Genomic DNA, 16,787 nt, shown 5'->3' on the forward strand with positions numbered 1-16,787 from the left:
ATTAGGTACTTTTTTTTATTTTCCCCTTATTTGTGTGAAAATCCTTTCTGAATCCATGACTTTATTATGAGCAAATATGACTTTTTCCTCCCAGAACAGAGGCTATTTAAATTGCTCTACTTTGGCATCCTTAATAATTAATGAAGGTTGATACAATGAAAATCAGAAAGGTTTTCTGATAACTGGAATGGATGAAAACATTTATTTAAACTAATTTAAGGCAGATTGTAGCATTTCCCCAGATGTATTTGCTGGCTGAGTTTCCCACTCAGTTATTCTAAAGGAATCTGTCACAGCCAAAATTACTAGCATCTCCTTCTAATAAGACAACTTTTTCTGAGTCACTAAACATTTAAATGCATATTATATATAATCAAGTATGAAAGAGGCTTTTGAATGGTTACTGATTTTATCATACATTCTCATGTTTAGCACATTATGTTTAAGCAGAAGAAATCAAAGGAGAAAAAGGTTTTTTTTAAAGAAAATCTTCAAATATTAAAATATTAACTTATTTCATTTTAAAGGTAGAACCTTGAAGATGATAACTAAATTGCTATTAGGTATCCTAGGCTAATGTGAAATGTGTGGGGCAGTGCTAGTGTTCTGTTTGTGGCAATTACTAATTTTTCAAGTCATCAAGTACTTCTTCCTTTGTGATTCTGGTCCATGAATCTGGAATAGTACCTAAGTCTGTAAATTTTTTCCCATACTTCTCTTCTAGCTCTGATCTGAAGTGACAGACAAACCATTTCCAATATGGCTGGGCAGATGAGCCTGGGGTGATGCTCCATGTGGCAAAATCACCTCCTGCTGCTCGATATTTCTTATATGGGAACCTCTGGAGGTCATCTAAAATAAATGAACAATCACTTGCTACAGAAGTAGTACAGCAGTTAATGATAAAGTAATCTGTTTTATGATAATGCCATCCATTGACAGCCTGAGGACGGTGGAATGGCACACTGTGGTGTCCATCATGTTCGGGAATGGTGTTGGTACAAATTGCTTTACAAAAAGGACACTGCTTCCAGCAGCCACAGAGATGTTCACAGAGAATTTTCTCAATGTCAGGAACCATTTCATCTATGGGCTTACTTGAGCAGTCCTCTTCGACTTTCCTTAGTGCAGGATCCAAAGCTGCACTCATGGCTTCTTTGAGAAACTCAGTGTCCTTTATCTCCTGGTGCTCGATGCTTATGAGGTCTCTTCTTGGAAAGATCAGGTTGCTCCCTAGGTGATCACAGAACAAATCCAACCAGCGAGAAGCAGTGCTGCTTTCATTTGCTACTTCTATGGTCTTATGAATGGCAGAGAGGATGGCATTCTTTATGTCTTCTAGACTTATTTTTAAAAAAGTCTTTATTTTTTCACTTTCTTTTTCTGAACAGTATCTTCTAATGTGGTCTCTAATGTAATCCCTGAAAAAGGATTCTGGATGATGAATGTACTGCCAATAGTTATCAAAGTTTTCTTTTTCTGCCAGAGAAATGATAACATGTTTCTCCAGGTTAGCCTTGTTTCCACTGAATGCAGGGCAAGTGACTCTCATGTCCCCAGCTACTTTAGGACCCATCATTTCCCATATAGTGGCAGAGATAGCAGGAGTGAGCTCGAGCCACAGGAAGTCCACAAAGGATGTAATGGATGTGGCACCTTGACAGGAGATCTTAAAACTCATGAAGAAATTGTCTTTCTTGCTCTCCAGATAGTTCACAGGATCATTTGCTCTTTTAAATGCATCATGAATTTCTTTGAAACTCTTAGATGCCCTTTGGAATAAGCACAAGGATAAGTCAATGGTGTAGTCTCTGGTAAATGTGTAGTTTTCCATAGGGGAAACAGATTTCAGTTCATTTTCTATTATCATCGGTATTTTATGAAAATCATGCTGACTGTAATCATGCTTTTGCTGCCAAATGTTTTTAATTATATCATCAAATCTTAAATAAATGTTGTTGGTAGTTGCATTAATTGACTCTTTGTGGCAAGGTTCTAAACTTTTTGAAATTATATAATATCTTGTTTTCATTTGTACATGACTGTCATAAATGATGTCAAACATTTCTCCTTTTTTTTCTTTAGTCTTTCTGTAATATTTTTGTCCTTTCTGAAACACAGTAGGAAAATGTTTTCAGCTTCTGAATCAATGTCAGGCTCTGTGACAAGGGGTACAGTAGAAGACACATTGTAGATCCAACTGTCCAAACTTCATTGAATTTCTCACATAACTCTTCATCACTTAATTCTTTACCGTTCACACTCAAAGCCAACTTTTGGCTCATCTCTAACAGTTCCTTTTCATATTGTGACTTTTGATTATCTAGTCTTTCTTGGCTTTGTTTAAGACTGATGAGTTCATTGCATTTCCATCTGGTGTCTGAAATAAGTGCATCTTTAAGCATTAATAACTTATTTTCAAAATTTGCTTTCCATTGAACCAATGTTTCACTATCTGGGTCTTCTTGAAAATACTTGTCAAATTTTTGCTTGATGATTTCATAATTTGTACTCACTGGACCCTCTAGTGTATTCATTGTGAGAGTCGGGATTTTTCCATTCTGAATCTGATTGTTCAGCTGATTCTGTAACTCCAGCACATAATTCCTCAGCTCCCAGGTCCAGTTGCTATAAATGGTTTCCAGTTTGCTCATGACTATGACCTCTTGAGTGTTCCTGAAACTGAAAATGAAGTTCTCGCTGACCAGTGCTTTCCACAAATCCTGAACTCGGAATTTCACATCTGAGATCTTCAAGATCCTTCCTCTAAATTCCCGCTGGGCATTCCTAAGAATCCCAGTTTTCAACTCCTGGACGTTGTGGCTATAGTGAGGATTGGGAGGGGCCATTGGGGGATTACCATCCCAGAGGTGAGCAAAGTAGTAGACATGACTATTGACATCAAATTTAATTACATCACTGAAGCGGGTTATGTCTGAGCACTCTTCCTGTTCAGCAGCTAATGCGGTCATCTCATCCAGTCTCTGCTCCAGTCTCCTTCGTCCTTCCACAGTTTGGTCTTTAGCTGTAATGTCTCCCACATTCTGATGAACAAAGATGCAACTGGGGGAGATTTTCACTTGTTTCATTCTCAGAAAGGCCTGGACAACAATTTGCAGGATATCCTGCATCTCTGAAGGATTCTCCCCGAAAATATTGATCAGAGTCAAGTTTGCAAGGCCAATGACGAATGTTGCTAACTTATTGTCCCAATTCCTGGATTTGTTGTTGAGTTCTGGAGCCCGAAGTCCTTCTGTGTCTACAACAAGCACAAAATCAAAGCCAAGTTCTTCTGTGAATGTCTCTTCCACCTTCAGGAGCTGCATGTAGGCCCCCTTGGTGCACCTGCCTGCACCGGCTGTGAACTGCAGCCCAAACAGTGAATTCAGTAGGGTGGATTTTCCTGAGCTCTGTAGGCCAAGGATAGAGAGAACAAACAGTCTTTTGTCTCCAACTTTCTCGGAGATCTTGTCCAAAACAGCTGCCACCCACTTTAGAGGCACATATGAAGCATCTCCATCCATCAGCTCAATGGAAACCCCAGCTACCATCAAATCTGCAGCAATCTGGGGGAGGCAGAAAAAAAGGCTATCTCTAGAGGAAGAAATTTCTTCCAGAGCTTCATAGATCTGGCCAACTTCTCGGAGAAGGTGCGCAATTCCTAAAGTACAGTTAAGAATCTTGGTAGAAATGGCTTCTATCTGCTTCTGCCAGAGTTTCAGGGACCTGCTCTTCTGTGCTTTCTGTTTTTCTGCCTGTACTTGTGACCACAAATATTGTTGTTTTCCATGTAAAATTTCCAAGTGTTCTATAGTTAGATTTTCCAAAACCACACTTAACCAGTATAAGAAGTAGAATTTGAGATCATTTTCTGACTCTTCTTTGAGAATGTGTAGGACAGATTGCATGAAATCATTGAGAGGGAAGGCCTTTTCAAACTGCTGCCGTCGTATTTTTTGTTTTTCTTTCTGAATGTCACTCTTGTGTTGTTCAATGCTCCGATGCCCTTTTTCTTGCAGATGATAGAGTTCTTTGTCTTTCTTACACCAATGGTGCCACAGTTGTCCCTAAAGGGGGAGCAAGTTTTCTTTAATCTGAGATACCTTGGATTGCTCTAGGAGTTTCCTATTTGTCTGTGCTTTTTCTTTGGCCTCCTTCAATGCTCTTTGATCTTCATCAATCATGAATCCTTGTTTCTGAGCCATCTGTGAACAGTCTTCTATACTGAGAGCAGTGCCAGAGACTTCTAGTAAATGTTCAATGGCAGTCGTGAGTTCTTCTGTTAATTCTGCTTCATTTCTATTCCTAATGCCAATCCTCACCCTTCTGTCTGAATAATTAGTCATGATTTATTCTTTGTCATCTATCAGGCAGATCACAGGTTTTGATGACTGCCACAGGTTTCTGACAAGGTTTTGGTTTTCTTTATTGTTATTAGAAGCTGACATGAGGATCACAATGAGGGAAGAGACATCCTGCAGGAAGCTGAGTTGTTGCCTATGGTCCTTGGCATCTCCATGAAGATTGGTGAAGGCCACACACTTGTCAAATGTGTCCTCACCTTGACCCCCAGGACAGAACCAGGAGATCTCCACCACTCCCTCCATCAGGAGACAATATTTGCTGCTTCCTCTGCAGTGCCTGTGAAAAAACACATCGTGTTTATGTCTATTAAGGAGAGAGTTCATGATCTGAGATTTGGAAGCATAGAAGTAATTTCCAACTCTAATGAAGGACACTATGGGGGTAGAGACACAGCACATCTGCTGATTCCTGTGACTGTAGCTCTTGTCCTGTGCTGATTTACTTGACTCTTTCCAACTTTTCCTGATTTGTCTGAGAGACCAAAGAGAGAATTCCATCTGAGATGTGTTGGGAACTGGTACCACAAGGGGGAGTGCAAACTGACAAATGGAAAGTTTCACAAAATGTATTGTCTGGCCAGATCATCTGCACAGTGAAAAATGGCCATCTGGATGTCCATTGGGTGAATGTGGGGCCGGGACTCAGTGGGTGAAATATTAGTGACTTCATTACTGTCATCAATCAGCTGCTCTTCGTATGGATCAATAACATCATTTTTCTGGTTGGAGGGACCAACAGAGTCTTGGGCATCTGCATTTACATCATTTTTGAAGACAAGATATCTGAACCCATAATCTAGCATCAATAGCTTTTGTAGGAAATAGAAAGGAAGTTCCTGTTCAGATCTTGGCCGTGTGTTGTACACAGAAGTCTTATAGATCAGATGGAAGTCAGCTCTGCTCATCCTTTTTGGGTAGTTATGTTCTAGACCCAGACATTGGAGTAAATCTAGAAAAGGTCCTTTTTCTATTACCTCTTTTTTATTGTTATCATCATTTTGTTGTTCATAAGTTTCTTCCTTTTTATTCAGGAGACTTTGCAATTGCTTTTTTACTTCATCCATTTGCAAAGAAGATATGGTATCTTCACAGTTCCCATCAATGAGTAATCTCAAATTATTCTCTAGATTCTCCCAATCATGATTGGTTCCAAATTTTGTGAGGAGGTGTGCAACTTTAGTACAAAGAAAGTGTTCCATATGCTGCCTTGTTAATGTCAAGCGTTGTGCTTTTTCTTCTGGAGAAATGGGTGAGATTCCAACTGTGGCTTTCAGAGCTTTGAGAACTAAGAATGCCTGTGCACTGTCAGTGCAGATAGTTTTTAGCTCCTGATATCTGTTTTGGACAGATTGTATTTCTTCCAGGAGAAAATTTAACTCAGCGCACCCCAGGAGAGGCTGGAAAACATTGCTTTCCGGCTGATAGCCTGCACCAGCTGCAATGGAGAGTAGTAGCAGCTGCGTGTCTGGCTGCTCTGCTTCTCTGAGATAGTTCAAGAAGTCCCCAAGAACTGTGGTGACATCACCTGTAGCCTTTCTTTGAGCCTCTTCCATTATTTTGGGGGACTCGGATGTCATGGTTGCTTCTGTGAGAGACATTTTGATTTCTTTTAAATTTTTCAAGAATTCAGACAATTCAGTGATTTTGATTTGGTGTTCCTCTGACTCTGTCTGGTTGATCCACAGCATGATCAACTTCACCTGAGGAAAGTTTTTCACTTTGTGTACATGAGGTTCTAGAAGGCTGCGGAATTGAGATTTAATAAATTGATTTTTTTTAGTGGAAGATTTTTTTGCAAAAGTTGACAGTGTTTATAAGAAAATTTTGTAGATTACAATTTGTGAAGCATGTATTAATCCAAACATCATAACATTTTGTTTTGTGAGCCAATGTTTGCATAAAATACATCAGGCAGTTAAGCTGTTTTTCAGGATCTGACACCTCCCAGGATTTCACATCATTCAGGAAAAGTCCTGCTTCCTTTATGGTACTTGGCATATGTTCTCCAGGCTGGATGTGGGCAGCAAGACCTGTCAGAGCAGTATAGTTTTCTGCCAGACAGTTAGCCACCAGAAAGGGGTCCTTAAAATTGTTTCTGTGGTTTGATAGGATAATGTCCCAAATGGGTACCAGCTGAAGTTCTTGGTCAATGACACGCCAGGTTTTGTTGCTAGCAAGAAGGCCAGTTGTCCACTGAACAATTCCATTTGCTTCTGGTGGTCCACCTATCTGGGCCACAGACAATTGGATTTTGATTTGGAGCTGTTCATCAGCTGAATTTTTATAGGATCTTGCTGATTGTATGTCTGATGTTGTCATCCCTCCCCCAACTTCAACTCCGAAGCCATTGTAGCTCTCTCTTATGTAACTATCCAAGGCCTCTTCTGTCTGCTGCTTCACAAGATCCAGCTGGTCACTTTTGAAACCATCTGAAAAGGCCTTCCACCAGTAGATTCCCCCAAGGTGCAGAGGGCCTTGATTAGCATGAGAGCCAAATCTGTTGAAGAAATTGTCTGTCCTGTTCCTAACTACAAGGAATCTGTCTCGTCCATCAGTGTGTTCCAGTTGTTCTTCAATGATTTTCAGTTCCTTGAGAGGAGCAGTGGAGAGCTGAAGCTGATCTTTGCAAAAGTGGAAGGAGACTAGTGGGTTGTATTTGAACATTGATGAGCAGAAATAAGTGTGCTTAGAATGTGATTGCTGGATGTCTTTGGATTCTAAATGCTTGACTGTATCCATTCCACCTTCCAAATTAAATCCCCAGCCTCCACCCTTGGCTAAAAGTGTGAACTGGAAACCAAACTTCTCCACAGTTTCAGTGAACAGGGATTCTTCTTTAGAAGATGTGAATTCTTTTGTTTCCATCCGTTTTCCTTGCTCAGACCCAAAGAAGAACAGTTCCTTGGGGACCCTGAGTAGTTCTTCTCTCCTTGTTGCCAAGTCCTTTTGGTGGCTGGTCTTATAAATTCCCTGCAGGACCAGTCCACCGGATGTGAATCTTTTTTTTTTATTTTATTTTTTTTAATTTATTTATTTATTAAGGATTTCTGCCTCGTCCCCACAACCGCTTCCCATTTCCCTCCCCCTCCCCCGATCAAGTCCCCCCCCCCTCATCTGCTCGAAGAGCAATCAGGGTTCCCTGACCTGTGGGAAGCCCAAGGACTGCCCACCTCTATCCAGGTCTCGTAAGGTGAACATTCAAACTGCCTAGGCTCCCACAAAGCCAGTACGTGCAGTAGGATCAAAAACCCACTGCAATTGTTCTTGAATTCTCAGTATTCCTCATTGTCCGCTATGTTCAGCTAGTCTGGATTTATCCCATGCTTTTTCAGACCTAGGCCAGCTGGCCTTGGTGAGATCCCAATAGAACATCCCCCTTGTCTTAGTGTGTGGGTGCACCCCTCGTGGTCCTGAGTTCCTTGCTCGTGCTCCGTCTCCTTCTGCTCCTGATTTGGACCTTGAGATTTCTGTCCGGTGCTCCCGTGTGGGTCTCTGTCTCTGTCTCCTTTCATCGCCTGATGAAGGTTAATATTCCTGAGGATGCCTATGTGTTTGTCTTTGGATTCACCTTATTTAGCTTCTCTAGGAACATGAATTATAGGCTCAATGTCCTTTATTTATGGCTAGAAACCAAATATGAGTGAGTACATCCCATGTTCCTCTTTTTGGGTCTGGCTTACCTCACTCAGGATAGTGTTTTCTATTTCCATCCATTTGTATGCAAAATTCAAGAAGTCCTTGTTTTTTACTGCTGAGTAATACTCTAATATGTATATATTCCATACTTTCTTCATCCATTCTTCCGTTGAAGGGCATCTAGGTTGTTTCCAGGTTCTGGCTATTACAAACAATGCTGCCATGAACACAGTTGAGCATATACTTTTGTTGTATGATAAGGCCTCTCTTGGGTATATTCCCAAGAGTGGTATTGCTGGATCCAGGGGTAGGATGATCCCGAATTTCCTGAGAAACTGAAACACTGCTTTCCAGAGTGGTTGCACAAGTTTGCATTCCCACCAGCAATGGGTGAGTGTACCCCTTTCTCCACAACTTCTCCAGCAAAGGCTATCATTGGTGTTTTTTATTTTAGCCATTCTGACAGGTGTAAGGTGGTATCTTAAAGTTGTCTTGATTTGCATTTCCCTGATCGCTAAGGAAGTTGAGCATGACCTTAAGTGTCTTTTGGCCATTTGAAGTTCTTCTGTTGAGAATTCTCTGTTCAGATCAGTGCCCCATTTTATAATTGGGTTGATTAGCCTTTTACGGTCTAGTTTCTTGAGTTCTTTATATATTTTGGAGATCAAACCTTTGTCAGTTGCAGGGTTGGTGAAGATCTTCTCCCAGTCAGTGGGTTGTCTTTTTGTCTTAGTGACAGTGTCCTTTGTTTTACAGAAGCTTCTCAGCCTCAGGAAGTCCCATTTATTCAATGATGCCCTTAGTGTCTGTGCTGCTGGGGTTATACATAGGAAGTGGTCTCCTGTGCCCATGTGCTGTAGAGTACTTCCCACTTTCTCTTCTATCAGGTTCAGTGTGTTCGGACTGATATTGAGGTCTTTAATCCATTTGGATTTGAGTTTTGTGCATGGTGATAGATATGGAAGAAGTTAAGCTTTCGTTATTTGCAGATGATATGATAGTGTACATAAGCGACCCCAAAAATTCTACCAAAGAACTCCTACAGCTGATAAACAGCTTTAGTAACGTGGCAGGATACAAGATCAACTCCAAAAAATCAGTGGCCTTCCTATACACCAAGGATAAGGAAGCAGAGAGGGAAATCAGAGAAGCATCACCTTTCACGATAGCCACAAATAGCATAAAATACCTTGGGGTAACCCTGACCAAGGAAGTGAAAGATCTACTTGACAAGAACTATAAGTCTTTGAAGAAAGAAATTGAAGAAGACACCAGAAAATGGAAAGACCTCCCTTGCTCTTGGATTGGGAGGACCAACATAGTAAAAATGGCAATTCTACCAAAAGCAATCTATAGATTCAATGCAATCCCCATCAAAATCCCATCAAAATTCTTCACAGATCTGGAGAAGACAATAATCAACTTTATATGGAAAAACAAAAAACCCAGGATAGCCAAAACAATCTTATACAATAAAGGTTTGTCTGGAGGCATTACCATCCCTGACTTCAAACTCTATTACAGAGCTACAGTATTGAAAACAGCTTGGTATTGGCATAAAAACAGAGAAGTCGACCAATGGAATCGAATAGAAGACCCTGACATTAACCCACAAACCTATGAACACCTGATCTTCGATAAAGGAGCTAAAAGTATACAATGGAAAAAAGAGAGCATCTTCAACAAATGGTGCTGGCAAAACTGGATGTCAATCTGTAGAAGAATGAAAATAGATCCACCGGATGTGAATCTTAACAGATCTCTCTCTGAGAAGTTTTGAGTTTTTATCATTGTCGCTTTTATGTGACAAAGATGTTTCTCCATTGTTTCAGTGATATCTTTGAGGGGTACTTCATGCCCTGGCCAGCGCTCTTCTGGGATCTCCATTGCTTGCCTCAGCTCTGCTTCTTTCCTCTTCACTTCCTTTTCCTGTCTGTGTTTCCCTTCTGACTGCAAGGCCCTCAGTTCCTGCAGTGCCTTTTCTGCCTGCTGCTGCCTGTTCCTTATCATCTCCCCAAGAGTCTCCTGGAACTCTGCAACACTGTTTGGCTGTGAGAGGTCAAGCAACTTCTCCAGAGCCTTTTCTTCCCATGTGTATTGTGTCTGGGACTTCAGCTTCTGGAGCTCTTGTTCTTCTAAGTGTTGTAAGGCCTGGGCACAGGTCACACCCAGGTCTTCCTGAAGCTTAGGCAGCCAGTAGTCAACAGACAACCCCACTTCTGTCAGCATCTCCTGGATATCTTGCCTTCTAGGCTGGGGCTTATGAGGGAAGTACTTTGCTGTTTCCATTGCTCTGTGAAAAATAGATATTTATTTATTCTGTGTCCCAACTGTAAGAAATCTTATCCCATTATCCAATATGTAAGTGTTCTTAGGAGACTAGTCTCCAAAGTTTTTGATGCCTTCATCTAATTGTCTTATTTACATTCATTTAAAATCTTTGCTGTATTATTTTCTGTTTACTGAATATAATTTATGTATCTAGCTATCATTAAGAACTTTAATGTAGTAGACTTGTTTTATACATTTCCTCCTACATTGACTCAACATCAGAACCATTATGTTAATAATTAAATTTTAATACATAATTAGGTGACAACCAATTTTTTATCTTACAACAAGAGCAATTTCTATATGCTAATTAACTTTTCTATATTTGTTTCTGTGAAACGTATGTTTACTATTTCCAATGAATTCTCCCTGAATACATTGTAAGTTATGTAGTATTAATTTGACCTGCTGTCATAAATAAATTTCTACTTTACTGGTTGCTTACTTCTAATTTTTCATTTTGTTCTAGTTTACTGTCTTAGAGTATTTTCTATTGAAATAAAACATTGTGACTAAGGCAACTTGTAAATGAATTTGTTTAATTTGGAGCTTATGATTTTAGATGGTTAGAGTCTATGATCATCATGTTAGGGGGCTCGGCAACAGTCAGGTAGGCATGGTACTAGAGCAGTAACTGATAGCTCACATTTTGAAACACAAGAACAATACAGATGGAAAGCAAAAGGGTTAGTATGTCTGTGTGTGTGAGAGAGAGCTAAAGGAAGACAAAGACAGAGAGACAGAGAAACAGAAAGACAGAGAAATTGGAGAAAGTGGAGGAAGGGAAATTGAGGGAATGGAGGGAGAGATTAGAAAGAGATAGAGAAAAAGAGAGAGAAAGAAAAAAAGAGAGAGACTGGGAATGTCTTGAATCTTTTGAAACCTTAAAGCCCACCTCTAGTGACATACCTCCTCCAACTCAGCCATACCTCCTAATCCTTCACAAGGAATTCCACCAACTGGGAATTAAGCATTCATAGATATGAGCCTATTGCTGTTCTCATTCAAACCACCATGTAAGCAGAGACTGTTTGTTAGTTTCCCACTGCCCACACCCAAATAATCACACAGAAGCTATATTAATTACATCACTGCTGGCATATTACTCAGGCTTCTTATTAACTAGCTCTTATATCTTAAATCAACCCATTTTCATTAATCAATGTATCACCAAGAAGGTGTGGCCTACTGGCAAGGTTCCAGGTCATTTTTCTCTTTTGACTGCTGCATGGCATCTCATTGACTCAACTTACTTTCTCTATATATCTCTGTTCTGGTTTCCCATCTGGCTTTACTCTGCTAACCATTGGCTTAAACAGCTTTGTTCATCAACCAATAAAAGCAACACATATACATAAAGACATCCCATATCATCTCCCCTTTATGTCTAAGTAAAAAGATTTTAACTTTAGCTTAATAAAATTATATATGCAAAACAGTTAATAAGCAAGAATTATAGTTACAATATTTTATCCATTTATATTAGGCAAATTAAGAAAAATTCTCTATCATATATCTTATTTGTGTGAGTCTAAAGTTTTATATATAATTTATCCTTTATCATAACTAAGGAGAATTATAACTACATATCTTCAGCTCTGTAAAAACACCAGAAGGATATAATAGTACCTAAGTAAACAGAAAGTGCATTGTAAGCAACTTCCAAATTTTAGAATTGACAAAAACATCTTGCTGCCTGGACAGTTACCCAAAGTTTTTTGTAGTGTTGGGACTTCTATTTCAGCCGACAGACCCATAGTATACAATAGGCTTTTGCATGAAGCAGGAAATTTCAAGATCTGTTCTGTCTTATAAAGGCAAAGTTCATCAGTTGCTTTTTCCTGTGTCCTGAAGAATGTCTGCAGAAGTACCGAAGAACAGTCTTACCTTCTTTAGGCAATTCAGTAGTCATTTTTATGTGGTCCCTGCATGTCTGTTTTACAGAACATACCATCAAGCAGTCCAGGCAAGAGCAGTTTCTTGCCGAAATGACTAGTCTTGTCAATTGAAGGCAAATGGAATGCCATTGGCCCAAACTGATTAATTCATCAACCAATAAAAACAACACATACAGAAAGACATCCCATATCACCACCACATACTTCTCTCAGCACCCCCAAACCCATGGCTATTCCATAATGCAAAATACATTTAATTCAATTTCAAAAGCCCTCATATTCTTTCAGTCTCAGCACTGTTTAAAATTTAAAGTTTTAGCCACAGTACTGAAAACAGCCTGTTATTGGCATAAGAACAGACAGGAGGACCAATGGAACCAAATAGAAGACCCGGAGATCAATCCACACATCTTCAAACACCTGATCTTTGATAAAGAAGCAAAAACATATCAAATGGATAAAAGAGAGCTTATTTAACAAAGTAGTGCTTGGATAACTGCATGTCAACATGTAGAAAAATGAAATAGACCCATAACTATCATCATGTACAAAATTCAAGTCGAAATAGATCAAAGACCTCAACATAAAGCCAGCCACACTGAACCTTATAGAAGAGGAAGTGAAAAGTACACTTGAATGCATTGGGACAAGAGACCACTTTTTATTTTTTTTTTTATTTTTTTATTTTATTTTATTTTTTTTGGTTTTTCGAGACAGGGTTTCTCTGTGGTTTTGGAGCCTGTCCTGGAACTAGCTCTTGTAGACCAGGCTGGTCTCGAACTCACAGAGATCTGCCTGCCTCTGCCTCCAGAGTGCTGGGATTAAAGGCGTGCGCCACCACCGCCCGGCTAAGAGACCACTTTTTAAATATAAGCCCAGCAGCACAGACACTAAGAGAAACAATTAATAAATGGGACCTCCTGAAACTGAAAAACTTCTGTAAAGCAAAGGACACGGTCAACAAGACAAAATGACAGCCTTCAGATTGGGAAAAAAAAAATCTTCACTAACCCCACATCAGACAGAGGTCTAAACTCCAAAATATACAAAGAACTCAAAAAATTGGACACCAAAAGATCACATAATCCAATAAAAAATGGAGTACAGGCCTTAATAGAGAACTCTCAACAGAAGAATCTAAAATGGCTGAAAGACACTTAAGGAAAGGTTCACCATCCTTTGTCATCAGAGAAATGCAAATCAAAACAGCTCTGAGATTCCATCTTACACTTGAAAGAATAGCCAAGATCAAAAAAAACTGATGACATCTTATGCTGGAGAGTTTGTGGGAAAAGGGGAACACTTCTGTATTGCTTGTGGGAATGAACCCTGGTACAACCCCTTTGGATGTCAACATGGCAATTTTTCAGAAAATTAAAAAACAACCTTCCTCAAGACCCAGTAATACCACTTTTGGGTATATATCCAAAAGATGCTCAATTGTGCCACAAAGACATGTGCTTAACTATGTTCATAGCAGCTTTGTTTGACATAGCCAGAACCTGGAAACAACCTAAATGTCCCTCAACTGAAGAATGGATAATAAAAATGTGGTACATTTACACAATGGAGTACTACACAGCAGAAAAAAGTAATGCTAGCTTGAATTTTGCAGAAAAATGGATGGAGCTAGAAAACATTATTTTGAGTGAGGTAACCCAGACACAGAAAGACAGTTATCATGTATACTCACTCAAAGGTGGTTTTTAAACATAAAGCAAAGAAAGGCAGCCTACAAACCAGAGAACTTAGACAACAATGAGGACACTAAGAGAGACTTACAGAGATCTAATCTACATGGGCATTAGAAAGTGGAAAAAGACAAGCTCTCCTGAGTAAACTGGGAGCATGAGGACCTTGGGGGAGGATTGAAGTGGGGAAAGGAGAGGCAGGGAGAGGAACAGTGAAAAATGTAGGCTCAATAAATATCAATACAATTGAAAAACTCAAAGTTTCTTCTGAGACCAAAGACAATTTCTGAATTGTAACTCCCCATAAAATCAGAAACCAAATTGCATATTTCCTACATACAATGGAACAGAATGTGAATTACTATTCCAGAGGGCAAAAACTAGGGCGAGACCAGAATCAAGAACCACAAACTCTAAATTCCATAATGCTCTCTGTCATATGTCAAAGGCTGTAGATGGCTCCAACCTTCTGACTTTGATGATTAGACCACCACATATTAAAGCTGGATATCATCAACAACAGAAACAGCACAAAGCCTATAAACTCATGGGAATTCAAAAACTGTCTACTGAATCAAGGTAGAATAAGGAAAGAAATTAAAGATTTCATAGAATTCAATGAAAGTGGATGAACAATGTATTCAAACTTATATGAGATACAGTGAAAGCAGTTCTAAAAGGAAACTCATAGCACAAGTGTCTACATAATAAAATTAGAGAGAGATACTAGCAATATAGCATCACAACTGAAAGTTTAGGTAAAGAAAAAAGAAAGCACACCCAAGAGGAGTAGATGGAAGCAAATAAATTGAGGGTTAATATCAATAAAATAGAAACAAAAAACAATACCCCCTCTCAAATTAATAAAACAGAGAGTTGATTCTTTGAAAAAAAATCAACAAGATAGACACACCCTTATCCAAACGGAGTAAATGCAGAGAGAGAATATCAAAATTATCAAAATCAGAAAAGAATAGGGGGACATAACAGACACTGAGTAGATCCAAAGAATCATTAAGTTGTACTTTAGAAACATTCAGTCCACTAAATCAGAAAATCTAAAAGAAATGGATAAATTTCTTGGTTGATATCAATTACCAAAGTTAAATTAGAATCAGATTAATCATTTAAATAGATCTATAATTCCTAAGGGAATAGAAGCAGTCATTAAAATCTCCCACACCACCAAAAAAAGCCCAGGGCCAGATGCTTTTAGTGCAGAATTCTGCTAGACCTTTAAAGAAGAACTAATACAAGCACTCCTTAAATTGTTTTTAAAATAGAAATTGAAGGAACTTAGCCAAATTCATTTTATGAGCCCACAAGCCTCAGTCATCTTGATACCCAAACTGTGCAAACCACACAAAGAATCAACAGAGAAAGAAAATTTAGTACCTTTTGACCATAGATAAAAAAATAATCAATAAAATATTCACATACCTAAACTAAGACTACATCAAAGATCATACATATCAAATAGATTCATCCCAGAGGTGTATAGATTATGATTCTACATATAAAAATTAGTCAATGTAATCCATTTTCTGTTCAAACTGAAAAAAAAAGAAAACCATATGATCATCTCATTAAGTACTGAGAAGGTCTTTGACAAAATCCAATACGTCCTCATGAAGAAAGTCTTGGAGAGATCAGATATACAAGGGACATAACTAAGCATATTGAAAGCAATTTACAGCAAGCTGACAGCCAACATCAAACTTAATGAAGAGAAACTCAAAACAATTCTACCAAAGCCAAAATTTAAAAAAACCTGTCCTCTCTCTCCATATCGATTCAATATAGTAATTGAAATTTAAACTAGAGCAAGAAGACAACTGGAGGAAATCAAAGGGATATGAATTGGAAAGAAAGAAGTCAAATTATAGCTAATTTGCAATGATATAATAGTATATGTTGTATGAGAGGGCCCCTTGTTTGTCCCAGTTGCCTGGCTAGCTTACACCTAAAATAACCACACAGAAATTATATTCATTAAAACACTGCTTGGCCATTAGCTCTAACTACTTATTGGATAACTCTTACATATTAGTTTAACCCATCTCCATTGATCTGTGTATCATCACGTGGCAGTGGCTTACCAGAGATTCTAACTGGCGTCCATCTCAGGCAGGGGATCCATGACTTCTCTCTGACTCTGTTTTCTTCCTCCCAGAATTCCATTCTGTGTTCTCTGCCTACCTAAGTTCTGCTCTATCAGGACAAAGCAGGTTCTTTAGTCATTAGCCAATGGAGGCAACACATAAACAGAAGGACCTCCTACACCAGGTATATGAAAGAGACTCAAAAATTTTATCAAGGAACTCCTATAGCTTATAAACATCTTCTTCAACTAAGTGACTGGGCACAAGATTAACTAAAAAACAAACAATCATTAGCCCTAAAAAAATCAGGAAAACAACAATCTTCCTGATAGCCTCAAATTATATAAAATAACTTGTGGTAATTCTAACCAACCAAATGAAAAACTTGTATGATCAAACTTCAAGTCTTTGAGGAAAGATATTAGAAGATAAAAATATCTCGAGGAGAGCCAGCATTGGGGTAAGTTTCTGACCCTGCGGCAGCAGCCCGAAACAGGAAACTCAGAAGTTCCTCAACCCCCTATCCTTCTTGGGCTCTCTGCAGGGCCTCTACTCCCTGCATACTGCCTCTTTCTTCCTATCCCACCCAGCTTGCATCCAGAACCCTCCCCACTCTGCCCCCCTGCCCTCTTTGGGCACATAACATCACCCATCTCAGCCTGTCTGGGCGCTGGGTAGAAATCCTCAGGGCAATCAGGTGGGCAGGAGTTTCTTTGTTTCAATAGCCTGCCTGCACCAAGCAAGGTAGGCACTTTGTTTACAAGC

At 39.2% G+C, this 16,787-nt stretch overlaps 1 protein-coding gene across 1 annotated transcript; it reads right to left on the reverse strand.

Annotated features, from left to right (window-relative positions):
• Positions 1-622: 622 nt before the first annotated feature.
• On the reverse strand, positions 623-10,289 carry LOC121457378 (interferon-induced very large GTPase 1-like). The gene is given in 6 exon segments (XM_041666050.1): positions 623-2,067; positions 2,070-2,201; positions 2,204-4,930; positions 4,933-6,157; positions 6,159-7,356; positions 9,745-10,289. Coding segments are annotated over 6 exon segments (7,272 nt in total).
• Between the last annotated feature and the right edge of the window lie 6,498 nt (positions 10,290-16,787).

Source organism: Microtus oregoni, unplaced genomic scaffold (assembly GCF_018167655.1).
Source record: "Microtus oregoni isolate MIOR12 unplaced genomic scaffold, Mior012 000016F_ref0000370, whole genome shotgun sequence".
Classification (NCBI taxonomy): Eukaryota; Metazoa; Chordata; class Mammalia; order Rodentia; family Cricetidae; genus Microtus; species Microtus oregoni.